We start from the raw sequence: 27895 nt of genomic DNA on the forward strand, positions 1-27895 counted from the left end.
CAAACATTTTTCTCATGTAATGTATTTATATATTATATTATATATAATATTAGTATACCATTATTGGACAGCATAGTATATTATACAGCATGGATGGCTGCAGTTCTCAACGTGAAGGAATATAAATGAAAATCAACCCATTGGCCAAATCCTATTTGGTGGTATTAGCCAAAGTGTGTTAATAACTTCGATTATGTTTTATTTCACTAATGACGTGGCAGCGGAGAGTTTTGTTTCTTTCGTGTATGAACAATGACCCAGACCGTTTGAAAATTTAGTAATTGCAACGTTTTATGAATCTCCAGTTTATTTTACAAAGAGTTCATACCGTATGCGTGTCGTCCACAAGGTGGCAATGCAGCGCCTTAAGCGGATTGATGCGGTCGACTTATTAGCATGACGTAATTAACATGCGACAGAGTTTTGGACGCGAACTACCGGAAGCGGAGGAGAGGCTACTACTAAGTTGTAGCCTGTAGCAAGAGCAGTTAGGGTGACTTTGGACACCGATCCATTATAATTAAACTCCTAAATTACGGTCTAACCTCACGTAATACTGGGACGTTATCTTCAGTCCCGACGCAATGTTTTTGTTATATACATGTCTTAAATAGCAGTAGTTGGAATAATGATGCAATATATTTTAACGCGTGGATGTCAGCAGTCTGTAACTCGTAGGAAATACAGTTCCCAGTTTTAGGAGTGATGTCCCAGATAAGTGGACATGATTGTATTAAAACGTAGAAGGAGCTCAGTAGGAAAACACAGTTGCCGTAGTACGTTGGAAATGCACACCGTGTTTTAAATGGAGAAACGACGCAGCTTGTGCGATTCGGAAAAACTGCCGATTTTCCAACATAAGGACAAGTTAGTCCGGGCAGTGAAAAGCAATACTTTCCTGGTCGTCACGGGAGAAACCGGCAGTGGGAAAACAACCCAGCTCCCGAAATACCTGTATGAAGCAGGTAAAACGCTTCCCGGGAAACCTCAGTTGCCTCAAGGAGAGTATTACAAGAACGCCTTCAAAACCAGAGATGTGACCTGTCAACGGCTTGCATCGATTTTTAAATGGCAACACAGCCGTGTCTGTTCTCTTTTGCATTGAGTTTAATCGTGAAAATGTCCGGAATTGACAAATACACGTTTTTACAGTTGCCCAAAAGTATTTGTTGCCCACTGGTACCAATTCAGCCGTCGTATTTTACACTAGTCACCCGTCGAATAACAACATGGGTACAAACGCTAAATCACAATGATAACGATAGAACATAAATATCGTAATAAGCATGGATTTCTTTCCATCAAACGTGTTTTAAGTTGGAGCGCATTTTTTGCTTCAGGTCTGTTTTGTCTTTTCTTTTCTTCTTCTTTTTTTTTAACCCTTTAGGGTTTGGGAAAACCGGTAAGATTTGTGTCACTCAGCCGCGGAGAGTGGCTGCGATCTCGGTTGCTCAGCGAGTGTCCGAGGAGCTGAGCTGCTCTCTGGGAAGTGAAGTCGGTTACCAGGTGCGCTTCGACGACTGCACTTCCAAGGTGAGGAGCCCTACGCATACGCGCGGCCTAGGTGGGGAACACACGTGTGCCGGGGACCTGTAACTCGGATGCAATGAAAGACGGAAATAATTTCGCACTTCTGGAAAAGAAAGAATGTGATGCAGCCCTGCCCACCAAATGTCTCTGATCTGGGTAATAGTTCAGCTTCTGTATTAGTTATTGGCCGTTTTGTCATTTTTACAAGTGATCACATTAATGATTTACGTGAACGAATTGGTAGTTATGGTGCCTTTACTTTAGCAGTCATATACATGCATGTTCTTTTTATTTTTGAGTGAAATGTGTAGCTTTTTTAAATTAATTATTTAACGTTTCAGTATTGAAATTCCAATACTTTTCAGAAAAAAAATCACTTCTGATGGGAGTACAGTTGTACATTGCATTCCAAGATTAGGGGAAAGTGATATTTTAAATGCAGGTGTATCGCGCAAAGTATCATTTTGTTTACCCTTGGTAAGAACAGAATTTCAGACACACCACTGATTTATAAAGAAAATATGAAAATAGGTACATGAATTTTGTGATCTGCAGGAAGGAAGGGTATAAATATGTACGTATTTAGTTTGAAACAACTGAATCCTTATAGATCTGTATTTTGTAATACAAAATGTAGCCTTTTAGCCTCATTGATGTGTACAGAGGATCTAATGAAGAGGAGTAGATTACAATGAGTCCTTCCTTTAGGTTTGGGTGGTAAATGTGGTGTACCCCTGCAAGGGTATAAGTATTACATAGATCTATTATATTATAATAATGTCTATTGTGTTTGTGTAGATCCTGAACATAACTGCATGCTTTTCTGGTGCTTTCCACTGGCCAGAGGGAGCAAAGAACATTAAACCAGTATGGCATAGTAAATGAGTGACCTCCCTGTGTGTTTTCAGACCAAAGATTGCTCCGTGCCAGCTTGAAATGAGGAATGGAGAAAAATAAATGACACCAGCAAGTGCACGATTTAAGCAGGCTTTGTTCTGCAATTTTAGTTCTTTTGCAAGTGGTAATTGCAAAATGTGCCCAAACAGATGGGAAACCGAGCTTTTTCCTTCCTCTCGCGGAGTCAAGTGAACAGATCGATATAATCACACAGGGGTGATAGAGAGAGTGTGTTGTATAACTGTACAGTTAGATTATGGGTCAAGGACAGGATATCTTGCTTGATATAAATGTAACCATTTAATCCTGCAGTTAATTATTTTACGACGAGAATGTGCATATCGTTTGCATATTTCGTGTTTTTTATTCCGTCTTAATAGAACCTTTCTCACTGCTCCTTTAAGCCCGGCTTTAAAAAGTGCTTGTGTTGATGCATGGGCAATGACACCTTCTGTCAGTTCAGGTCTCAGCTCAGTGCTGGTCTTCTTTCTGTTGTGTAAGGGTATTGTGTTCAAGCATTGTTCTTTCTTGGTAGACAGCTGTCAGGGATTTTAAGACCTGGTTTTGTCACATGCCATGGTTCTCTACGGTACTTTATGGTTGAACTTTACAATGAGTTCTCAGGAGCGTGGTGAGACATTCCGCTTAAGACTTTTCCTTCTTTATGAAGGAAAAATCTTCTGTTGAAAAGTTTTCTTTTGCAACAACTGAATCCTTATAGATCTGTATTTTTTCATACAAAAGGTAATCTTTTCGCTTCATTGATGTTTACAGAGGATCTAATGATGAGGTGTAGATTACAATGTGTCTTCCATTAGGTGTGATTGGTAAATGTGATGGATTAGCCACTACAACATTTTATATTAGATTCTCACTTACAGTTTAGCTTATATCATGAGCAGGTTTTTAAAGATTTTGATCAATGTGAAGTAAAGGTCAGTGTGGATTAAAGCAGTACATTTTTTGAAGCATATGCAGTGCAATAAGCAATGATGGGATGAAGTTATAGATTGTAGTCTTCCTCTGTCCTTTCCAAAGAAATGATGTCAACTTTTTTTTGGAACAAAAAAGAGCATTAACCTGTTGAATGTAAAGCTACTTAGTCTTAGTGCACTAAAACTGTGTGTAAGCTTGTAAGAATCTTGTATGTATTGACAGGACACTGCTATTAAGTACATGACAGATGGCTGTTTGCTAAGGGAGATTCTGTCGGACCCCAGTCTGCGCCAGTACAGTGTCATTATTCTGGATGAGGCTCACGAAAGAAGCCTGAACACGGTGAGTACAGCCTTGAGCTAGTCTGGGCCTGAAAGCTGTACTGAAACTGTAGGCCAGGGACACTAACCATGGTTACACATATGTCTACACGTTTTGAGTTCAGCTGGGCTCAAGCCCTGCACCCCTCACATCTCACTCCAACAGCTGAACATGTGTGATGTCAAAGATGATATTTCACAAGGAGGTAGCAGAACTTGGGCATGTTTTTAAAAAGTTTCCAGAAGAGAGACATCTACAAGGATTATTGGAAGGGTTGAGTGACCTTGTGCAAGCCCAGAGTAACAGAACTTTGAATGATCCTTTTGAATAAGCTGAATCCTTGAATGGAATCGAGCTTTTTTTGTGGGGGGGCACTTTGCTTCACGTCTCCCGTTTGATGTGTACATACTGTATAATGGAGAAAAAACATTTCTGTTTTTGTGTTTCTCTTCTTGCTTGAGGCCTGTCTTAAGAGTTTGAAAGAGAATGTCTTTGTTTTTAAATGTGCTAGTGTTGCATTGTAGACCATGTTAGAAATAAAAAGATACTTTTTTCCCCCCTCAGACAGTAATAGTAATAAAGCGGTAATAAATAGTAACAATAGTAATAAAGGAGGGTCTAAGTAGCGTTGTGTCTTGCAGGACATCTTGCTGGGGCTGTTGAAGAAACGGTGTCAGACAGGTGAGGGGTCTGGAGGCCGGCCAGCCCCTCTGAAGGTAGTGGTGATGTCTGCCACTCTGGAAACGGACAAGCTCTCCGCTTTCTTGGGTCATTGTCCTGTTTTCACCATCCCGGGCCGCACGTTCCCAGTCACCGAGATATTCTGCAACCTCATAGGTCCCAAAGACACAGAAAGCTCTGCCTATCTAAAGGAGGTAACCTGCTGCTCTTCATAAGAACTCTTAACTTAATAAGAATTAAAACTGCTGATATTTCATATGAGTCCAAAGGACTGAAGAATGATGGGTTTGTTCTGCTCTTCGTGCTCAACAAGTGGTCGTGAAGTGTTTGGGACACAAATGTCGGTTAAGAAGATTTCTGCCTGCCCTATTGAATAAGACAGCTGTATGACGAAAGAACTCCCATAACATTTCCTGCCTTGGCCAAACATGATTTTTTTTTTATCAGAGCTTTATAAAGAACAGTAAATCTTTCAACTGGCTACCCTGTGCTGTCATAGTTGATGCACTGCTGTTATCTGGGGGTGTTAGCATTGCTGCCTTGTAGATCCTGAGTCTTGCATTTTTGCATTTATTGTGGTCACGTATTGTCAGGTGCTCAGGTTTCCTTCCACAATCCAATCCAACGAGCAAGCCATGCTGACTAGATTAATTGATGTGCTTAAATTATCTACCATATGAGTGCATGTGTGCCCTGTAATGGACTGGTGTCTCACCTGGGGCGTACCCTACCTGGATCCCTTTGTTTTCCAGGTTAGGTCCTGGTGCACAGCCACTCCACGTGCTTGCTGAAAATGGATGGATGGCATACTCGTTGAGCATTTTATAACTAGACAAATAGGATAGGAAAAGGCATTACCATAGCTCCTTGAGAGGTTATTAATGCTTTGTTTCAGCTATCAGTTTGACTTTGACTTTGATTCTTTATAAAACACACTCAATCTTGAACAGTCCTTGACTCCCAGTGGTTACGGTTCCCCTGTCGTGGTTTGTGTTTTTGGTCAGGTTGTGAACGTGGCTCTGGATGTACACACCAGTGAGCGAGCAGGGGACATGCTTGTTTTTCTGACTGGTAAGCCCTACGTGTGTCTCGTCACTGATGTTTAAGAACACTGTCAGGAGCCTCTTCTTAATGCTTCCTGGAGGAAGTGGTGAAGTGTATTCTGTGAGGCCCAGGGGACGCATCAAGCCGTCCACCTGCTCTTAAGTCTTGATGTTTGGTGCTTGACAGCTTGCATCTGCTGCTTGGGTTCCTTCCAGGTGGCTCATAGTGGGACTGTTGACAAGGTCTCGGTAGTTGACACCGTTTCCCATTTCACACACCTCTCTTTTTTGAAGTATTTTAATTTAAAAAATTGATTTTTTTATATATATACATAGTACAAAACATTGCAAACAGAATCCTGACAGACTGGTTTGAAAGTATAGTTTGGATGAAATAAAGAGCTACTATGAACACTTCTTTTTAGCAAAAGACACCTTTTAGACACCTCCTTTTTAGCAAAAGCTACTTTGAGTTGCTATCTTCTTTACTCAAAGATTGTGACAGCTCAGTGGAACCATAGTGGATTATAAGAATTCCACATTTTAGATCACATAAGAGCTGTAGAGCTATAGAAGCTGAATGTTGTTGTGTTTCTGTGCTTCAGGGCAGATTGAGATTGAGAAAGCCTGCGATATTCTCTACCAGAAGGCCGAGTCCATAGACTATCGTTACGACGTGCGAGACAGATCTGTGGAAGGCCTGCTGATTCTGCCTCTATATGGATCTATGCCAACTGGTACTTCTCCGGAGAAAATCATTTTATAAATGAGCTGTCAGTGGGGTCTGCGTGATCTGGTTCCTTCCCTCCGGTAATGGCTGAGCTGCATTCTTGTTTTTCTCATCAGATCAGCAAAGGCAAATATTTCAGCCACCTCCAGCGGGCATAAGGAAGTGTGTGGTGGCAACAAATATTGCCGCTACATCTTTGACAATAAATGGAATAAGGTAAATAGGAAATGAACTACCGGTAACACACACACACACCTGTGCTTGTCTTTAATTCTAGGAGAATAGATTTGGCGCTACAGTATGAGACTCGAGTAAGAATTCAAAAGCCTCAACTTCCCTAAAGTTTATGTCTAAAGCATTATTTCTGCTCCGCAGGTATGTTGTTGACAGTGGGTTTGTCAAACAGCTGAACCACAACTCCAGAGTCAGGCTGGATGTTCTGGAAGTGGTACCAATTTCAAAGTAAGTCCTGGAAGTGTAACAGACAAAGCAGACATGAAAAATCACACGGCTGTTTATAGAAAATCCCGGGGGAGTTAATCTCCTGGAACAGCCATTGGAGCACTAATCATGTAAGCTTCACCCCTGATCCTACCTTCCCAGAAATGAGCTAGAACAGTTTACCTTATGGATCTTAAGTGAATTCCTACGTAGAAGGTTTATGCTTTGGAATTTAAAGTAATAAAATTCATGTTGGTTCTATTATAAACAGCTTAAAAAGATATGTGATTTTTTTTCTTCAACGAACTCATGGTTTAGGGGGAATATACTGTGGACATTACAATTTTTACTTGTCTCTTAGTATACATTTTAAAAAATCAACCAAACATAGCTAGCCTTTCTAGATGGTAGGCTTTTCCCATTGCCTCCATTTCAATAGACATTACAACAAAGCTTTTGTGAACGTATCTCTGCGTGTGTGTTGGTTTCTCTTGGCTGTGAAGGAGTGAAGCTCGGCAGAGGGCAGGCAGGGCAGGGAGGACGTGCGCTGGGAAGTGTTACAGGATCTACAGCAGGGACTTCTGGGAGAAGTGCATGTCAGAGTACACTGTTCCAGAGATCCAGAGGACCAGTCTGACTGCTGTCGTCCTCACTCTCAAGTGCCTGGGAATCGACGATGTTATCAGGTATCCCCAAGATTGTGTGTTTAAAACTGTTAGAATGTGTTGGATTTCCCTTTGCGTTCCCTTTTGTGCCTTTGAAAAGCTGTTGCTTTTGGTTTCAGGTTCCCTTATCTGGACCGTCCTGAAGAGAGGTTCCTTCTGGAGGCCCTGAAGCAGCTGTACCAGTGCGATGCCATTGACAGGTGACTGGGGTTCCCGGGCCTGCACTCGAGTAGCATGGTGCCCTAGACGTCCGTCTGCAGGGACAGACCTCTTCCATTTCATCACAGTGCTTACGGCTGTGATCACAGAGCCCTGAGAACCCAGCGGGGAGCAAACAGTACGACAGTACAGCTCCTGCAGCCGCGTAAAGCTCTTGTGGCAGTTGGAGTAGAAAGGGTGAGAGTGTAGAAGATCTCATCTTGAATCACAAAGGTCCAGACAAAATCTAGGCAGCTGAAGAGCTAGCTGAATTGTCTTCCCCCTTGCGGTTTCCACCCAAATATTAGTTTGAGACAATCTCACTTCCTGTTTAAGGAAAGTCTAAAGTATATGCTTATAAGGATACACCCTTTTTGTTTATATAATCCAAGGGTATCCCATTAACAGCAGGAGACAGAATCTGTATTTTAAATAATAATAAGTGGACACACACCTATTAGAATGGGTTATTTGCCAGATGTGTTTGAATACTTTTTCATTGTGTTGTTCATTTAAGGTGCAGAGTGAACAAAATTGTCATGAGAACCCACTTTCTGAGAACAGTTTTAGCCACTTTGTTTGCACATACAGTAGTATAGTAAATGACAGTGTTGTATTTTAGTTAAATAATACAGAATGCGTACAGCCACACCAATAGAAATTAATTCCATAAATATGTGCTGTTGCTGACCTAATTTACTAGAAATTGTGGCAGCTGCCATACATCTGATATCAAATAAATGTCACTTTCTACGTTACCTGACCATCAGACTATTAGTGACACTTTATCAAATAAATCTGAATTATAACTTGCTGAAATGGCAGTGATTTCTAGTAGCTCTGACCAAAGAACATTTTTTCAGTACGATTGTGATTGAAGTGATCTCTGTCACTGTCAATCATTTTAAAGGAGCAATCGGGAAGGAGAAAGATTGGGAAGGACAGGGGCAGGTAAACACCCGTGATGTTGAGCCGTGGAGAGAGAAAATCCTCGGTGTCTTTTCTGTGCTGCTGCTGTAGGAGAGGCCGAGTGATGAGGCTGGGCCAGATGATGGCGGAGTTCCCCCTTCCCCCGGGTCTGACCCGGGCCCTGATCAAAGCAGCAGCGCTGGGCTGTGAGAATCTGCTGCTCCCTGTGGCCGCCATGCTCTCCGTTGAGAACGTCTTCATTCGACCAGGTCAGACCCAAATCGGACTACAACTCCCTTCAGCAATAATTCCCTCTCTCAAGCACATTGGATACAATGGAGAACCTTACACTGTTTATGACCCTTTTGGTTTTCTTTGAATGTTTCTTTATAATGAGCTTTTAATAACTGACCAATTCAAGCTTTAAGGGCTCCCAATGTAATTTTATCTCAGGCTTATATAAATGTATCTCTTTGTAATTCACGAATGCCTTCTTGGTGGTCCTGACTACTCAGGATGTCCAGTTCAGAACGTCCAGTGGTCATTTTCATGGGGGACATTAGGAGTTCTTAACACAGAACATGAATGACAAATCAGATATCGATCAGAGGCTCTACAGACTCTGTGACACCCATACCAGTAGACAGGTTTTATGATGTTACCTTTTATTGTTGTTCATACGTCTTCATTTAGAATGAGAACTGCTAAAAAAAAATCTTGGTAAAGATTTTGGTAAACCCGAGGAAAAAGGACTTAATTCTCGCATCTTAAAACCATAAACAATCGAAGTCCTTGCAGCAGAGTCGCTCAAACTATATCTGACAAGGGTCATCTGTATTTGAAAGGCTAGATCCTCAGACTAACTTGGCCTTTTTCTTCTTTTTGAGTCAAGTGTGAGCAACTTGCCTTTCTGCCTCATCTGCAGCAAAGTGAGCAGTTGTGCCCGACAGCACAAATAAAGACTTGAAGAAGTAGATCAGTATTTGTGCAAACCCATTACTGTGTGCATTCACTTGCAGGAAAATAAAACAGCTCTGTACTCTATCTTGTATCTGCTTATGTGGCAGAACTATCCGAACAAGTGTTCATTTGTTGACTGTTCAAACATTTTTTAGGTATTTATTCATTATTGCACAAAGATAGGTTTGTATTTTTGAAGCCGGCACCTGATGGTGAAATTCTTTTGGAGAAACGTTATTGATAAATACTGGTATTGTCAGACATAAGAGAAAGGAAATATCTTAGAATGCGTGCCAAGGAAGTGTTTATTAATTTTAGAAGGCTTGTAAATGTGTTGGAACTGTGTGAGTCTCTCTGTCTATAAAGTGTTGGAAGGCCACAGAATTATTTATTATTCGAAAACGGTAATTCTGCTGAGCCTCATGAGAGACGCCTTGTAGGAAAGGCTTGATGTTTTCCTGTGTAAACTGAGGCCTGTTGTAGTTCACCTGTTGATCAACAGAGCATGGGAGGAACTGGATCTCCGACTTACAGAATACTAACATGGCTGTTTTGGGTCACATAGGTCAGGCGGAAAAACAGCAGGAATCAGAAGTGAAGCACAGGCAGCTAGCCACTCAAGCAGGCGCCGGGAGTGACTTTGCAGTTCTGCTCCACATCTTTGAACAATGCACAGCCAGGTATTTCAGAGAGAATTGTTAAGCTGCAAAAAATGCAAAGCGATTTCCCCCTTGATTTTTAAAATGGTTCATTGATATATCTTACAGTACTGAGACATGCCCAATGGTCTATTTCAATTCATTCATTACGCCAATTATATACAGTATAACCTCCTCACAGAATCCAATAGCTCTTGCTCTGTCCATGAAACCCTGACATTTTTCGGCTTAGTCCTGTAACTTTTTCAGCTTCAAAAACCCCGACCTGTAAGTCAGTCAGCAAAGCCAATGCAGTGAGCATCAGTTCAGCTCACACTTCCTTAAGATAGCTAAAATTATTCCTTTCCTTAAAGGCGGCATGCGGTTCTCATTATTCCGTAACAAGAAACCAAGCACTGTTTAAAACATCAATCCGAGTTCTCATTAAAGATAATATCGTTCGTGCCGCAGTGAAAGTCGTTCTCTGAGGGCCCGGCCAAGAAGGAATGTGTTTCCCGCCTTAGTTGAGCAAGAGCGGTGAGAACGGGGAGGAAGCATCACCCGGGCGGCGGTCTGTAATGAGTGTCGTCTTCCCAGCAGGGCAGCGGCCTGTATTAAGTGCTGTCTTCCCAGCAGCGTTGTGAATGGTCTGGGGATGGGAGGGTGGCTGAGGGCTGTGCTCTGTGTTTGCAGCGCCTCTCCTGCCTCGTGGTGCCGAGAGCACTGGATCCACTGGAGAGCCCTGAAGTCCGCCCTCAGCGTGGAAGCGCAGCTGCGAGAAACCCTCCTTCGCCTCAAGCAGGTGACCCCACTGCTGGCTCGAGCGCCGACAGCTCGGATTCCACTGTTCTGGCCGGAGCGAGGGGCGTGAACCACCCTTGACAGGATAGCTTCGTTACGGAGTGCTACCAAAAGCTATTTCTGTTTGCCAAATGACTGGGGCATTCTTTTGAATGGAGAATTATTATTTCAATATCTTTGTGAATCCTGTTTCTTAACCGGTCATGGATTGATGGATCTAAAGTAACTTAGATTGATGGATCTAAAGTAGCCACGATTTCTTTTTTGTTGCCGTAGACCTAATTTTAGATTTGTTTTTCCCCAGCTAAAGGATTTTCCGACTGAGAAGTTTGACGGCTCTAGGAGTGAGCTACTGCAAAGGTGTCTGTGTGCTGGATATTTCACCAATGTTGCTAGAAGGTATGCCTTTGCTGTTTAGATTTCCAAGCTGGGCAGGCGCCTTTTCTTGGACAGATCTGTTGAACTTTATTTAAAAGAAGTGACTTTGCTCTAGGTGATTTGAGAAGCATTGAAACTCAAAAGGTATGATAAATGAAGCTTTTATTTTTCGGTTTGTCTTTTATTTTTCTGTGATGACCTTTTATTTTTGCTGAGTAACTGGAGGAATCGATCAACAGAATTTCAATATTCTTTTTTGCAGGTCAGTTGGGAGGACATTCTGCACAATGGATGGACATGGGTCTGTTGTTCACATTCACCCATCATCATCGGTAAAGAACATGTCAGCTCATTAAGATAATAGGGCTGTTAGCTTGGTGGACATGAAAGGTTTAATGTAAAAAGTGCTGTGTGCTACTAGATGTCTGGAATCGTGCTTTTGGACATGTTTTCAGAACTCCTCATTCATCATTTTTCTCTACAATAACATCACAGATATGCTAAAGCTATACTACACTATGGCTGCAGTTATTCAGTGTGTTCATTTTTATTTAATTCTTAAATGTATTGGTTTGTTAAGTGCTTTCTGGAAAAGAAGGCTTCCCACAGATTTACCTAAACTGTTTTCCAGCTATTTGATTGCACAGCCCAGCTGGACTGGATCATTTTCCATGACATGCTGGTCACGTCCAAGGTGTACGTGCGAACGGTCTGTCCCATCCGCTACGAGTGGGTCAGGGACCTGCTGCCCAAGCTGCATGAGGTGGACGCGTACGAGCTGAGCAGCGTGGCCAGGGAGGAGGTCACGGAGGAGGAGGTGGCCAAGTGGGAACGGAAAGAAATGGCTAAAAGACAGACAGGTGTGGTCAGACCCAGGAATTTGTCCTGGATTCCAATAGCAGGACAGGTTTTACATCTCTCAAGAGATTCGTGGTATTAAGTTGTAGAACAGTCTTCCTTTGCAGTGCTTCTTTTTCATTTCAGCAATTAGCCAAGCAAGAAGAACAATTTTCCTAAATACTGTAGTATTTATACAGTGTCCTGTAGCACTGGTTTTTTACACAGAGTGCCCTTATTCCAGAAAGGACTATTTATTTCTATTTATTACATGTTTATTATCTTCTTGGCCTTACATTTCTGTGGCTTTGTGGCTGAGAGCAAAGGTAATAACACAGCCAGCTTTTATTCTTCTTAGAAATGCTGCACTCTTTGTCCACGTTTCACACCTTGCTGTCCTTCTGCAGCAGAGGCGGCGGAAGACATGATGAAGAAACTGAAGAGGAGGAACGACGAGAGCTCTGTGGCGGAGGCGCGGGCACGATACCTGCAGCGCAAGCAGGAGAGACAGCAGGGAAAAGCGCAGTGAAGGAGGAAGTGCTGGGACCGGGGTCCCCAGCGCTGAAGAGGGCAGCAAGAGGCCCTGGAATGCCGTACTTCACATTCCTGTCCCAGCTGACACAACACAACAGGAAAAGGGGAGAGTTCAGAGCAGTGTGAGCACAGAGCACAGGACAGGAGGCCGTCATGGCGGAAATCGCCCCTCTCAATCAGCCTTGCAGGAAATGTTGCAAATACAATTGCACAACGCGAATAACTGGGGAAAAACAAAGAAAAGAGAAATCAGCGCAGCTCTGAAAGGAGTCAAGGACTGTTACTTGCTTTGTCAGCTTTCCCCCCTGACTTCATTTAGATAAAATGTCCTAATGACAATCATTGGAGGTGTTTTCAAGACAAGTGCTTTTTAATCCCGTTGAAATACAGTGGTTTTCATTGCTGTGTCGACAATAAAAAGGTCTACTGAGTTATTGTCCGTCTTATTCGAACATTTCAGATGTTAACCTCTATTGTTTGGGTTATATCCTGTGAGTATATCATTCGGATTATTGTACTTCTCTCTGATTTGGATCAAATTTAACTAATTCAAGTTACTACTTGATTATTGCATATATGCCCCAAACTTGATTTATAAGTATTAGTGTAAGTATTATTTGTAATCCAGCAACATTTTGAAAACTTTTTACTCAAAAAGGGTATAAATAGTTTTGCCAGGCACTGTATAACTGTACAAGTAATAGGTTTATTCCAGGCTGAAAAGAGAAGAAAGAAAACACAAAGTTTCGGCCGTGGAGCCTTCTTCTTTCTTTCTTCTCTTTTCAGCATGGAATAAATCTATTACTTGTTCCTTTGCAGCCTACGCACGCTGACGCAGCTCCCCACCTGAACTACTGTATAACTGTATATTCTTTTTGCCATCCATGCATAAATTCACACGTGTGACCGCATTCATTTTGGAAATTAAAAGCTCACTTCTGGGAGGTTATACCCAGTTTTCTGTACCGTACATTTGATTTTCAGTTGTTCGACGGCATTCTTGAAAAAAGATCATCTCTGTAGACTAGGCTCTGCGAAAGAGCTGATAAGTATCTGATACGCAGTGTGAGTCACGTTTTGTTTCGATAACCGTATTAGGGTGTGATTCTAAAGCTTTTGAAATGGTGCTTTGCTGAAATAACAAGGCAATTCTATTCCCTTGGATTCATGCATCAAGAATAATTCCCATAGGCTGTTGCTCTTAGAAGGCCAGGGTCTCTTCCACTGAGCCAAACTACCACACTGCTTACAAAACTCCCTATTCACAATCCCACTTTTGTGTGAGCTATTCCATTTTAGTTCATTTGGGCACATTTAATTATAAACCTGACCTCGTCTGCCCGATGTACTCTACTGTATTTTTAAACAATACTACAATGAAGGGCACAGTCCTTACTATTTATATATGCCTAATTTCACATATCCAGCATCATTCATATTAAAACTGCATGCACTAAACATGAAATTAAAAGCACAAAAACAAACGTAACAGGTCAAAATCACATTCTTTTATAAAGTCTATTACATGATGTACTAGGATAAAGACTGTAGATTGTGTGGATGATACCCATACACCTGTGCTTGCATAGGTAAAATTTATTTTTCATAAAGGTGATTTATGTACTGTATATACACATTCATGATTCATATGTAGCAGTTCCTCCAATGAAACAACAGAATAAAATATAGAAAATGTGAACAAAAATACAGACACGCTTCTTCAGTATGAAATGTAACACTGTCAAAAGGACAAAGTAATTATCGGCATGATCTCTCTGAGCGTTAACATTCTGAGGAGCACTGACCTACAGACCTGGTCAGCCTCCAGACAGATGCTGTGAGATATTCTACTCCACTTTCTGTGTAGGTGCAGCCAGGAGATTAGGTCTTTCAGATAACGGTTGTCTCCTGTTAATGACACTGCATTTGCAAGTTGAGCCCACAGATGCTCCAACAGGCTCACTGTGGCAGGAAGTCAACAATGTTTTCTGAGAGACATGCCACTGTAATCTTCGCACTCTGTAGTCTTGCATTGTCCTGCTGGCAAATCGATACTTACTGGATTGGCTCTTCAGGAATGGAAAAGCTCTTGGATTCCAACCCACGGCACGCCACCTCAAGCATGCCTCTGTTGGTGACGCACTGCATACCATGATGTCTCCTCGTGTGATGAGTTTTGTCAGATCCGTCAAGAGCAAAACACAATTCACTGGTGAATAAAACACTCCACGGCTCTCTCCGCTGTCACCTCAAATGCTCCGGAGCCCACAGAAGACGAGATTTTGTCTGTCAGCTGTCGGCATCAGCCCTGAACGTCATGCTGATCATTCTCAAGCAGATCCATGTGGAGAGCTACTGCCATTCTGCTGATGTGATAGTTTGTGCTGGATGTTGTCTTACTGTATATTGAGAACTCTGAAAATGACTGCGCACATAAGTCAGATGGTTGTGATGTGGTCCCCCAGGGTGCAGTAACTTTCCTGGATATGAATCCATCAGACAGAGCTGGTTTCCTGCTTCTTCTGGACTGGTCTGCTCATTGTTGATCTCAGGTTTTTTTCATAGAAAATCCACCTTCAGTTGTGCCAAAAGCAATCAGGTGATCTTTATTACCCAGTCGCATCTTTCTCTATTCTTGTGCTAATTAAAGCATTTTTTCATGAACGGCTGTTTACACCACATAGATTCTACGTTGTCTCATTTTAACACTTTTAAATCGACTCAAAATGGCAAAACCTGAGCACCTGTCATTTTGATGAATTATGAGAGCAATATTTACTATACTCATCACAGAAGAATAACGCAGCTCAAACCCTCAACACACCTATTTAAAATACAAGTAACATTATGCATGCTTCCCACAGGCTACTGATGGTATATTTAAGACGGGTCTGCTTTCTTCGCTAACGGTATTGCATGTTCTATCAGAGAAATCCCCCCGTTTTTTGCATTCTGACCTTGATAGCTATATCTGGGTTGGAGCCGCAGGCAGCTTCTGTTTCCCAAAGGAATAATGAAAACGATCTTCGTGGCTATAAATACTGCTTCAGCTCTCGATCACTGCGCAAGATCATCACATCAGCGGGGGCCGAGTTTGCTGTGCTGAGCAGGTTCAGTGATGCTGACATGTCATGACAGCTTTTTGACAGCAGCGGGATGTCACCTCGCTTGTCCGGAGCTTCCTGCTGGGCTCTGGGCACAGTATGCTTAAACGTATCTGCATCGCCTGGGTCGAATTCACCAGTGAAATGAGTAAAAACTCGCAGTACCGCGAATTAGCTTACTGACACAGCTACGCAATGTACGTGAAGACACCGTCAGTCAGAAATGTGAACAGCCACACTTAAATAAAAAGGGTTACAGCGCAGCAAGGTCAGCACAAGGAGAAGCACTGACTCGGAAATTTGAAGTGCATGATGTAATCTTTTTTAAAAAAAAGTGTATTCTTAAATCGTACTTTACAATCTAATGGGATGTTTACGCCCATATTATGATTAGGCAAAGACTCGGTGCCAGTTATTTTTAAAAAATATTAACGTTTGAAATATGAATACAGGGGGCCCATTATTGTCCTCATTTAATGTTATTTTCGTGATATTTACGCCTAATACCAGGACCTTGTAGTCTTACTCTAAAGAAGAATCGTTGACAACTGGCTCTCGCCGTATTATAGTCTGGGAAAACAGCTTCATTATTATGGGTTTTGTCACACTTGGTTCAAAGTGAAGTTCCTTTTAAGCCGATTTCAGTTCAGTTTGGTCTGAAACTATACAGCTCAAAACTGCTCATTTCTTTTTTTCGATTTTAATCGTCTGTGAACTACCACCAAAGGGCAGAGCAACCTTTTTTAACAGATTACACCCCTACAGACTCACTGAGGAACTGTAAAAAAAAAAAGTTTCTTCCGGACGTGACGTAAATTCACGAGGACGAATGATGTGGCAAAAATCAAAGGGCGAATCGTAAAGAAATAGTTCCAGCAGTCGCTTGCCTCCTTGGAAGAAAAAAAAAAGCACACCGCGCAAAATAATCTCGACCCAGTATTTAGAATAATCTCTCCTCCTTGACTACAAAAGCTACTCTACTTTTAAGAGGGGACTGCGGTCGTTGAGACCGTTCTCGGTAGATCCTCGCCTTCTTGTGAGGCGTATCCTTCCGCTACTAGAAGGTCCAGGACCCCGTTTCCGGAGTGTTTCTCTCCTGAGCTGTTTCCGCCGCCATTGCGGGTTTCCGAGAGTTGAGAGCTGCGGCCGCTTGCTCTTCATTCAGGGGGACGAAAAAACAAATCCCAAGCGCCAAGTTTACACCCTACGGGCGGGCAGAATTAACACACGCGTTGACGCCCCCGAAAATTTCGACATTACAGCAACGAGAAGGCTCCCTGTCAAGCCCCGCTTTCGGACCCTCCTGTGGCTGCGTCCTCTTCGGACCTGAGTGAAGAAGCCGTAGCGAAGAGCACGGAGATTTCAGGAGGAGTGAGCGAGCAGAGAGAGGAACCGCCATGGCTCAGATCCTGCCTATCCGCTTCCAGGAGCACCTGCAGGTATGAAAGAAAGGGGGGAGTGGAGGAGCCGGACCCGCCGGGGAGTCGCTGTTGGCGCGGCCCTAGCTCGGGAGAAAGGCGCCCCAGCGCTTGGGGAGAAGTTGGCAGCTTTAAAATGCAGTGAAATGAAAAACGACCCCCCCCCTCCCCCGGTCTCTGTAGCTTTAGTTAATTCCTGGTGTTAAGTTGTGACATCCCGGCGGCTCCTGTTACGAGTCTCTCTAAAAGTCCTCCATTCCGTCCTAGCGAGGTCCCCTGTCCTCTCTCACGGGCTGCCGGCGGCGGCGAAATCGAGGACCGAGGTGTCAACGCGATCGCAGTAGTTCTGACACCATTTCCCTGGTTGGTCCGAGGGCCCTGCATCGAGGGTCAAATGCATTCATTTTAAAAATTAAATGTCGTCCCCCGCGGCTTTAAAGGGAAACGTGTGAACTGGCAACGATAGGCGAATGTTCTTTATTTTTTTAAATGAACGACCGTTTCCTTTTTCTACTGCCGCGTATGGACGGCTTGTACCGGGAAGTACTTGACGTGAGAGCTCGTATCCGCCCACGTAACCCTGCTGTACACGGCCCTGCAGTGACTCCGAGCCGGAGAGTTTCAGTCGGAGCAGGTGCTGGGGGGGAGACACGCCTTGCAGCGCCTTTCACAACTACAACTCTAGTGGCCAAACATGCCGGTGCCACACACGAAACATGTCTGTTATTAAAGCTGGTATTCAGTGGGAGAGTGCTTAAGGTGTTCGCAGCACAGTTGAAAAGCTTGTTTATTGACAGATCCGAGCTGGTGTCTTTTTTGTGTGTGTGTGTGTGTAAATTGTACCTTGGGTATTTCTGAGTTGAAGTGGGAGAGTGAAACACGTTCAGGAAGAGGCCTTTGAACGGGTCTGTAAGAGCAACGAGTTGTTTTGGGGGGCGAAAGCACTTAACCTTTAAGCGCTGATGCCTCTGATGTTTACGGGACCTTTAGTACTATATCGCAAGGTGATGAGTTCATGCACAAGAGTCAGACGGGAAGTTTGCCCTATAGTGATCTTAATGTAACAGCTACATTGCAGGTTTTACTCGCATTTAAGCAGGGGTTGAGTAGGTATAATTGTGTAGTAGTGATCTAGTCAAAGAATGTGATGGGACATCCATCTTAACGTGTTTGTTTTTAAGCAGAATAATAAACACTTACGCTTTTTACCTGTTTTGTGAAAACTTAAACGGATGCAAGCGGCGTGGCACTATCAAAGAGTGCATTTCATAATCGTCGATTGAGATGCATTTTTCTTCTTATTGGTAGCCATGAAAGTTCAGCTTTCAGTGAATGAATGGATGGATGAAACGTTGGCCCACCACACCTAACAGTAAAAAAACTGTTACCATGTCGTTTTGTAGCTGTGTGTGGATGAGGAAGTGAAAACCACTAGGATTTTTTTTTGTTACATTGGCCAATGAATTAACTAAATAGCTCTGGTGAGCATGCATTTGTTCTGAAGAATCAAGTTGTTTACTGGGTGATTTTTTCTTTTGGTTCAGTAATTGGGGAAAAAAATGTAGGTCAGTAAATCGTTGTATTGCTTTATTTTCTGTTCTGACACTGGACGTGTTTATGTGTGGCCTTTGATTTTAACTGTTGGTGGCTTTGTGAAGCTCATTAGTGTTGCTACTTGAATTTCTATACCTAATAGTAGTGAGTCCAGGAATTAGGAGAATTATTTTCCCAAACTCGTTTGCTGCTACTTGATTTAGCTGAACAGGAACATTAACTTCTTAAGTGCCATTTCTCTATAGCCTGACCTTGAACAAATCCATATCTTTAGCAAGGATTCTGTCTTAAGGAGCTCCCAGATTTTTCTTTCTCCTAATTCGAAATTTCCTTTGGTGCCATCAGGCAGTGCTAAAAGACGGTCCCACCAACAGAAGTTAACCATGCATGTTCAAAGTATGGTCACTGTTCAGAGAACCTATATAAATTATTCACAGTAACTGTCAGAATTATTTCTGTGGTAGCTTGTGTGGATTTATTTTCTGTGCATTTATTACATTTGTGTAGGAGGTCAGTCTCATTCACCCTGTTCGGTGAACTTTTATGCTACACTGTTGGCTTAGCTGAAACATCTACTAAAGTTCTGTTAAGGTTATATATTTTTCTCCTGTTTGATAAAATGCAAGATGTGAATCTGGATACAGAAGCACACTGCTGTCACAAGTCATCTCAATGAATTAGAAGATTTTCTTGATGCGTGGAGAATCAAACCCTGTTAAAGTAACATGACTGAAGCAGTGCCTGTTACATTTACAGTCTGTAGATTTTAGCCAGGATCGATATAACAAACATTTAAACAGATCACCTAACTACAAGTGAGATTGTAACAAGTCAGCTGTAATGAGGTTGCTTGATAGTTTTTAATTTCTATGGAGAAGGTTTTGTAGTTGGAAACATTGGAAATTACCAAAATTGAACACTTGTATTAGTCATTTCACTTGTATAATTTTTGCATATGTTTTTGAAAATCATTTTAAAATCAGTTTAGGAGAGAATTATTCTGTTGCCTAAAATACTTGATCATCAACTTATTCTTAATTTTGGGTAACTCTTGTTTAGTCTGTTTTTTGGATGAGGCATCTGACCTGCTTATCTAGTTCCAGTTATCTAGGTTGTTTCTGTAGAACTTCTTGAGCATATGAGCGGTCATTTACTGACATTTTTTGAGAATGTGAATCATAATAAATATTGTTGGTTGCATTCAGTATACAGGTATATTGAGCATTAATATATAAGAAGCCCTTGTCAGTTTTTTTGCTGCTGAAATCAAAATCAATATGTAGTTTGAAATAGTTTTCAATCCCTTTGAGCATGCATATAATTTATAAATATGTTAAGAATAAACAAATATATTCCATCGTTCTTTCATAAATCTATAGAACACAAGCCTTACATTTGCTGTGACTTGCGTGTAGAGAATAGTCAAATTAATATTTTAATTCTGTTTGCTTGTATGCTTGAGGTGTTATTTTGGTAGGTATTGGACTTTGTTATAAGGTTTATTTAGTTTTTTTTAAACAGTAGCAGAAGTATTCCAGGGCCAGATTTAAGATTCCTTTTTAATATACATGTCGCATTTATTACATTTATGTTCTTTGATAATATTTGGATCACAGTGCAATTTTTTCCATAACATGATTTGAGCCCAATTCAAAACCCAGGTAAAATTAAGATTTTTTAAAAAAGATTTATAGTAAACAACATGCATTACGTCTCTGTGAAATGCATAGGTTACTCTTTTTGGATGTACTTTAAACACCTAAGATCTATTTTTCACGTAGTATGCAAATTACTACATGTGATTTGAGCAACAACAGAATTTTTCCCTGGGGAAGCACTAATTTCACTCTAATGCTGTGGATATAATGTTTAAACCCTCTTGTTAGTTGGAGAACGTTTAGCCATCTCAAGGAAAAGTAGCCTTTATATAGAAACCTAGTAGTTATTGTACAGATTTAATTGAATAGTTTGAGATAGCTTGGGAGCACCTAGTGCTCTTGACCGTAGGCTTTTATGCTAATGACAGGTCAGAGTCAGTAACGACAGTAATATGCTACCTGTCTCCAAGGATTGGTCCTGTTTATATTGAATTGATTCTCAACTTTAAAAATAAAAAATCAAGACAGTGTCTTGGCAATTTAATTATTTAGAATTTAAAATTCATTTTTTTGTTCTTGGTGTGGCACGTAAAAGTGCCTCAGTATGTAGAATTGCAGGAGTGTTGGTAGTGTATGAAGAAGAAATAGCAAGTGCTTTGTCTGTGGAATTACATGTTTGTAGCAGAACCTTTTTACTCTTGGTAGAAATTATGCATAAAATCTGAGTTCTAGCTTTCAGATTCCAGCTCGCAGTGTAATTTTGAACAGCAGGAGTTTGAATTGCAACCTTGCTTTTTAAGCAAAATGTAGAGTCGCTTGTTAGAACTTAGATGTGTGAATAGGAGAAGCTGGCAGATTAATGAAAATTTTCATTACAGATTTATTTATTTTTTCCATGTGAAGCGTCCATTGTATATTTTGCTGGTGTGACTAAAACCCTTTGATGTGCAATGTGGGTTAGTCTTGATTGCTTTGTGATTAAAATAGAATGAGGCCTCCATTTATAAAAAGGCAAATGTTTTTTCTGCTGGGAATGTCAAGGTCATTTTGCTGGATAGGTGCCCAAAGGGAAACTGTGGACATATCATGTCTCTAGATACAAACTCCATGAATGGGGTTTCGTGGGGCTCATTTAAATTTTCTTGTCATTTTAAAGCTAAATTAAACTTCAGTTTTTGATTAAAACATTATTGCTGATTACATTTAAAGGAAAATGATTCTCCTTTGTCCTTTACGTGTTTTAGAAAAGGACCTTTTGCAGCATCCTTAGTTATTTCCCCTACAGAGGCTTTTAAGTGCTGTATAGTGATCGTAACGTGATAAATCTGTAATTATATGAAGAATGGTTCCAATATCTTAAAACTACAAAAAACATCTGATGTGCTTTTCAGTAGACATATTGGCAATGTCCTTTTCTGCTATTAATAATGCATCATTCCTAACAGGATGACATTTCATGAGCCCACTGCTGGCCTGGAAGTTCCTCACATCTTTTCCTGGGCCTTGATTGTATCTGACATTGCAAGAGGGAGGGTCCAACAGCTCCTGGCTGCCACCCAGGGATAAGGATGCTGAGAAGGGGACTGTAAAGAAATCCCTCTTGCCATCACCAGCTCAGCATGTGCCTGGTTTTTAGATTTGGGCACTGGCTGGGGCAGATGGCTGTGTAACCAACTGAAAGGCGTCATACAGAAACTGAAGAAAAGAAAGTTATTTAACTATGTGGCAGCCCGAGCTAGTAGAGTGCTTAGATTTTTCTCATTTAATCTTGCTCGGATATGCATGTCTTATGTTAACAACAAAGTGGGAGGTTTCAGTTTTTTTTCCTTTGGGGTGATTTGTACATTTTTTTAGACATCTTTTTTGTTAGTTTCATCAGAACATTTTACATTGATGATAAATTTTTTGTAACATATGTAAAATGTTCTACTGTCTGTCATCTGTATGATTTTATTATCCAAAGTTAAAAAAACTAACTTGTTATCTTCAACGTTTTTTTAAAATGTGAGTAATACCACTACCTGATTTTTGTAGCTCACATATAATATTAAGTAGCTTTGTAATTTTTGTACCTTTTAATTGTTTAAATCTTAAGATGAGACGGCTTTAACCTCATCTTTCCTTCCTTTGCCAAGGTCCAGCTTAGGCATATGCATTTTCTTGCAGTCCTAAACGATCTCCAGGAATGGAATATGATGTGAACAGATCATGTGAGACTCCTTAGTAGTGTAACTTTGGTCTCTTACCTGGTTACCTTATGATGCCTTTTGGAACAATTTTTTCCCTTGACTTGACTGTTGAGGTTATTGTATGTGGCACAACCTCAGATGTGCTTCCGAAGAAATCTGCAAACCACAAAATCATCACTTTCTCAAAATTCTCTCAGGAGTGAATTTCTATACATTTGTCATGTGTGCTGTCACATGATTGAACTGAGCCTGCGTGAAAGTGTTGTTTTAACCAAAGGAACAATGGCTGGCTTCCTGTTATGGACTGTTGCAGTGGAGGGCTGCAGCCTCAGCATTTTAACATCCTTCCTTGTACATTGAACTTAGAAATGTCGTTGTGGTTTTTAGCTGACGAGGTGCCTTTTTCAAGAGTGATTGAAGTGTTAAACTTTGGAATGCACTTGTGTGCTTGAAGGTTAACCAGATTCATGTTCTGTTGTCCAATATCTGAGTAGATACTTTTACTTTAGCTGTAACATCCATGGAATCTGTTAGTTTAATTAGAATTTACATCTATAGTGAAGTAAAGTGTTAATTTGGGTAATGTGTAATAGGGCTGTCACACAATATATTAGGCAAAGAAGTGGGAAATTACTTCAGAAATGGAATTTAAGTGATCATTTATTTGAGTTTAGTTGGAACACTGGGATGCATGCCCATACTCTTTCAAAAATTCCAATGGGATTGTTAATGGTGAAATAGCCAGTAACCTCACTTTCACATCTCATCTGAAGGATTAAATCTCCAGTAGCACACTATCCTGGGGTCACTTTAACAAAATACGTTTTATGAATGTTTTTTTCTCATAAGTGGGAGAATCTGGATGTATACATTCTTCTGTAATCACAATAGAATATTATTGTGATATTTAATAAGACTTATCTTCAACAGAAGCATTGTAGTATTGCAATTAGAGTTCGTTGAAGCATGCCGAGTAATTTTCTTTATGTAGCAGTTGGATTTGCAGTGAATCACTACTGGCTCCAAGCGCTTGCAACCTTGTAATATTGTTCTTGCTTAATCAGTGAGTATTACTTTTGCTGCTGGATTCCCTCAAGCTAATGTCACTAAGGGCAGGGATTCCCTCCAGCCAATCAAAGAGAGTGCCGTCACAGTGATGTCATGTGTGATATCATCAGCATCTTTGGCAGATGGTGTTCTTTGCAAGAAAAGGCAGGGATTATTTATGGTAAATCTGACTGCTGCTGTTGCTTGGATACAGCTCTGTGTAATCTACGGTGCTGCTGTAAAATGGATGTTTTTGCTGCTTAATGTTTTAAATTGTAATATAGTTTTTCCCTGTGGTCTCTTTTAAAACTGAAGGCATTGTAAAGGAACAAGCTCTTGGTAAATGGTGATTTGTTTTGGACATAAAAGATACCTCTGTTAAGGCACTTTATTAACTGTCTTAAAATTGACTTGAAAATGATATAACGAGGGTTTGCTAAAGACTGTTGTTCTTAGGCAATAGTATGTTTTTTCGATTTTGGGAAAGTGCAAAAAGTTTTTGTATTGACGACAAAGACAGTCCTGGTTGATGTAAAGGTCGTAGAGAACTGAAACAGCTATGTTCTTTAATACATGTGCATTTTAGGGAATGAATAATGGAGATTTTTAGCACCGAATACATATTTACCTTCTTTCTTAGAGCTGTAGACATGTGGAGACCTAGCATGGTTTTGTAACTGGATTTTACTTAATACTGTTTTCCTGTAAGGGTCAAGAGAATCTAGTTCCATTAAAGAGTGGGTCTGATCTGAATGTTCTTTTCTTACCTTGCAGTTATGCTCTTGTATTGTAGTGATAGCCAAGGAAGCAGTGAGAGTAGTACATGCAATGTTGACGTGTTCCTTCGCATGTTCCTCTATAAGGAGCAGGAAGAATGTGGGTGGAGTAAGGGTGAGGCTCTAAGTTCTATTGATTGCCAAGTTGACACTTTTTTAAGCCTTGCCTAGAAGTATGTTTGTTTTAGCTGACTAAAATTTGGTGGTTCTCTTTTTTGTGTGTGTGTGTACACAAGGAGCACAGAACAGGTTAATATGGAAAGGCCTTTCAAAAGAGGTATTCTGCCTAAACTTTAATGGGGTAACCTAACCTCCATTTCTCTGCGTTTCACAAATGCGACCTAATTAAGGTTGTTGTCTTAAAATGCAGTATTAAAATATTAATGTGTACTTCTAAGGGACTTTTACATGTGGCGTCGGGAGTTTTTTTTTTTAATCCTGTGCAATTTCACTGCAGGTGAATCCACAACACTTGTTCTGCAAGCAGAATTTGCTTTGGAATTGTCACCTCTGTACTCAGCACTATTTCCACCTGCATTTTTCCTTTATTTTATTTATTTTGTGTAAAACCTAGATGTTTTGTATGAGTGTTACTTTGCAGTTTTTGAGCATTAGACGCAGGAATGCCCACAAATAGAATGTGTTAGAGCAGTGATCTCTTGTGTTCGGTGTGCTGTATTTTTATATTTGAATTTAATACATTTATATAGCGCCTTTCTGAACATCTTTGAACAATACTATCCAACTCAGAATTTCAAAATGGAGTAATAGACTCGGACTTCTTTAGCAGTCAGTCATAATGTCATACCTACCCTTTAGGCAACATTGACTGTGGCACATAATGAACATTGTGATATCACTAAGACATTTGGGGCACCAATGCCCTAAAGTACCACAGGATGAATGAATTTGAGAAGACTCAACTCTTAAAGTTTCTCTCATGCTCATAGTGTATACATTTTAAAAGGTTATGGCAATACTGTATGGAATATGTCATGACATTTTATTCTCTAAATCCCTCACTGCCATAAAATATTATGTAAAGTGGGTGGTTAGTTACTGAGTGCCATAGGTGTAGCAGATGTTTATGGTACAGGTAATATTGCCTTCTGTGCTTCCCTGTGATAGTCATAATTTATTATTTTTTAGTGTAAAGTATGACACCTCTTTCAGCATGTTTTCAATTTAAATCTTAATTTCCCACTACCGCATATCTGTATTCTGTTATCTAAAGCAGCTGGTTTTGGATGCTTTTTAGTATAATGACAGCTTATTAGTAATTTTCATAGTTTACCTGCGTCATGGAGATCTCCACAGGTAACTTTAATTTTGATGAATAGCAAACAGTCGACAAACCCAGATGACTAACGCCTAGGTCAGAGCTCCGCCTTTGCTCTGGCAGACTGTTACAGTAGGTATCTTGGCTAAGATATTTGGGTATAAAATGTATAACACCCATGTTTCTTTGGTGGCCATTGTTTGATTTGCCTATAGAAAATACATTTAATCATGTTTGCTTTAGTAGGATTTATTTTCAAAATAAGGAAAACTTGAATATCTCCTAAATTATGGGATGCAATTTTGCATGTGGTGACTGCTTTTTACCTTTATTGGTTCTGCCCAGAATTAATTTAAGCAAATCTGAACAATAGGGATCAAGGCGGACAATTCATATGCTATAAACTAGTATCTGTACAGGGTAGTATATGTAAAACACACATTGCTGTTCTGGTTTTCATTCTTCTGTGCCAAAGAAGGTGACCTGTCACTAGTTGTATCCTAACAGAAGGACGTTACAGTTGAGTTCTGCCTCAGAAGCATCTGTCATAGTATCTAATCTGGTGTCCTGCAGGCCTGTCATCTTTGGGGGGTTAACTCATCGTGTTCTTCACTGTAGTATCATGGAGGCAGCTATGTATTACTTAGCCTTATCAAGCACGACCAGAACACCCAAAAAAAAGCCATTCAAGTTCATTGTGATGAAGAGTAAGTGATGTAAAAAATGACTTAGATCTGTATTTAGCACGTTCTTTTCTTCATATCCAGCAGCTTTCGAATGCTTTTTTCACCTCGGAAACTGTTTCCTTTTAGTAGTCCTCGTTGTTTTAAAGCATATCAGATTTTTTGTAAGTTTAAGTGTTTCCTCTTCTGTGCCATTCCATTTTGTTCCCCTTTTTGTTAACACCTCTACAGTATTTGGCCATAACCACAATCCTTACTTTTAACACTAAGCATCATCGTCTTGTCCTTGTCCACCCTTGCTCTGTCAGGTGGAGTTCTGGATGTGTTAGATAATCATGACTGTTGCTCTCTGGACCTTGCAGCCTGGAGAGTCCACCTGAGTACCTGCCGATAGGCAGCAGTTTTCTGTTCTGGGTGGCTTCCAGATTAACCTGACTGTAAATTTTGTTTTGTGATGGATACATAAATTGATAGCATGTCTAATGTGTCCCTTCATGTATCGGGAATGAATTTAAGATTTACAGGACCTTGGAAAATGTTAAATATGGTGCCTAGGCTTGTGCTTGTCCAAATGAGTTTCTTTACATTTCTTCTCATCAGAAGATATGGAGCTGAACTCCCTCTTACAATCGCACAGTCGACGCTTGTAAAATAATCCAAGGAGATATGTATTCATTATGATCCATTCTTTCTTTTTCTGTAGCTCCAAAACCTGGGTATCAACCCAGCAAACATTGGGTTCAGCACCCTAACTATGGAGTCGGACAAGTTCATCTGCATCCGGGAAAAAGTCGGGGAGCAGGCGCAGGTGGTCATCATCGACATGAACGATCCCAACAACCCAATTCGCCGTCCTATCTCCGCTGACAGTGCCATCATGAACCCTGCCAGCAAAGTCATCGCATTGAAAGGTAGGACTGCATTTGTACCCAGTGCTGTCTTTGCATTTTAATTTAGCCAAGTACAATAATGTACTAGGCTTATGTAATTATTCATAAAATTGATTGTTTTATATGTAGTTATTTAAACCTTACAGTGTGTGGTGCATTTTTCATTGCTTGTTACTATTTTGCAAAGTTCACCTTTTTAAAAACTTAGCTGTCTACCATTTAATTTTTTCATTAAACATATTAGACAAGTTATTTTAATCAACATCTCACATTGTGTATTTTAAATGTATTTTTTTAACTTGAGACCAGCATTGCTCTTGTCTTTGCTGCACCCTGTTTTTATGTGCTCACGTACAGCTATTTTCTATTTTGGTTTCTTAAGTAGTTTGGATTGGCACAATATAGACTTGTCTTGCAACTCATTTTAGTCAAAATTATACCTTTATGAAAGTTTAAGTTAAATTTGAATTTTTTGTCCTTCTGTCATAATTGCTTTGTCTTTTTTTATTTTTTGTTTTGTTTTTTGTTTTTGTTTCCTGCTTTCTTATGCATATGCAGACGGTGAGTTAAAATTTATGTACAATAAATTGTGGAAGTTGTATTCCTGTTTAAGAAAAAATGTAGACATATTTCAGATACACATTGGTTAGGTTGTGTGCATATATGACAAGCTGAAGAGTAAAAATATGCAATCAAATAATGCCTGCATCTCAACAGGACTAGGGGAATTGGTTGGGCATGGTTGCTAAATACATGATTGAAGACTCCAAATTGTATCTAAGCCCTTTAATTTGACCTCTCCTTCACTACACCAACCTGTAGTGGTGTCCACAAAATTCTATACTGCTTGAGTGTTTC

The 27895-nt window shown here is 40.6% G+C and overlaps 2 protein-coding genes and 1 long non-coding RNA gene across 5 annotated transcripts in view; 2 read left to right on the top strand and 1 right to left on the bottom strand.

Moving 5' to 3' along the window:
* The first annotated feature begins 111 nt into the window (after positions 1 to 111).
* On the top strand, positions 112 to 12929 carry dhx40 (DEAH (Asp-Glu-Ala-His) box polypeptide 40). Of its 2 annotated transcripts, none has more exons than XM_088615785.1 (17): positions 112 to 965; positions 1388 to 1533; positions 3586 to 3705; positions 4326 to 4559; positions 5370 to 5436; positions 6014 to 6145; positions 6255 to 6354; positions 6514 to 6600; positions 7083 to 7265; positions 7364 to 7444; positions 8463 to 8620; positions 9877 to 9991; positions 10643 to 10751; positions 11055 to 11149; positions 11391 to 11460; positions 11760 to 11988; positions 12373 to 12929. In XM_088615785.1, the coding sequence occupies exons 1-17, from the start codon at positions 806 to 808 to the stop codon at positions 12492 to 12494; spliced, it is 2208 nt and encodes a 735-aa protein (XP_088471911.1). In that variant the 5' UTR covers positions 112 to 805; the 3' UTR covers positions 12495 to 12929. The 2 variants fall into 2 exon arrangements, with proteins under 2 accessions (XP_088471911.1, XP_088471912.1); XM_088615786.1 differs by having other exon boundaries at positions 12376 to 12929.
* LOC148643542 (uncharacterized) lies at positions 12214 to 15450 on the bottom strand. Its single transcript, XR_015929014.1, has 2 exons — positions 14559 to 15450; positions 12214 to 12722 (listed from the first exon to the last, which is right to left on the bottom strand). It is a non-coding gene; the product is annotated as an uncharacterized LOC148643542 (long non-coding RNA).
* Positions 15451 to 16508: 1058 nt separating this feature from the next.
* The window catches only part of LOC148643543 (clathrin heavy chain 1), a 33839-nt gene continuing 22452 nt past the window's right edge, over positions 16509 to 27895 (top strand). The window contains exons 1-2 of one of the 2 annotated variants that reach the window (XM_088615780.1): positions 16509 to 17042; positions 26851 to 27058. In XM_088615780.1, coding sequence (XP_088471906.1) covers positions 17001 to 17042; positions 26851 to 27058 — 250 coding nt within the window. In that variant the 5' untranslated portion in view covers positions 16509 to 17000. The remainder of the gene's footprint in view (positions 17043 to 26850; positions 27059 to 27895) is intronic. The other variant, XM_088615781.1, reaches the window with a different exon arrangement.

The sequence above is a fragment of the Lepisosteus platostomus genome, chromosome 22 (assembly GCF_059453375.1).
Source record: "Lepisosteus platostomus isolate fLepPlt1 chromosome 22, fLepPlt1.hap1, whole genome shotgun sequence".
In the NCBI taxonomy this organism is placed as follows: domain Eukaryota; kingdom Metazoa; phylum Chordata; class Actinopteri; order Semionotiformes; family Lepisosteidae; genus Lepisosteus; species Lepisosteus platostomus.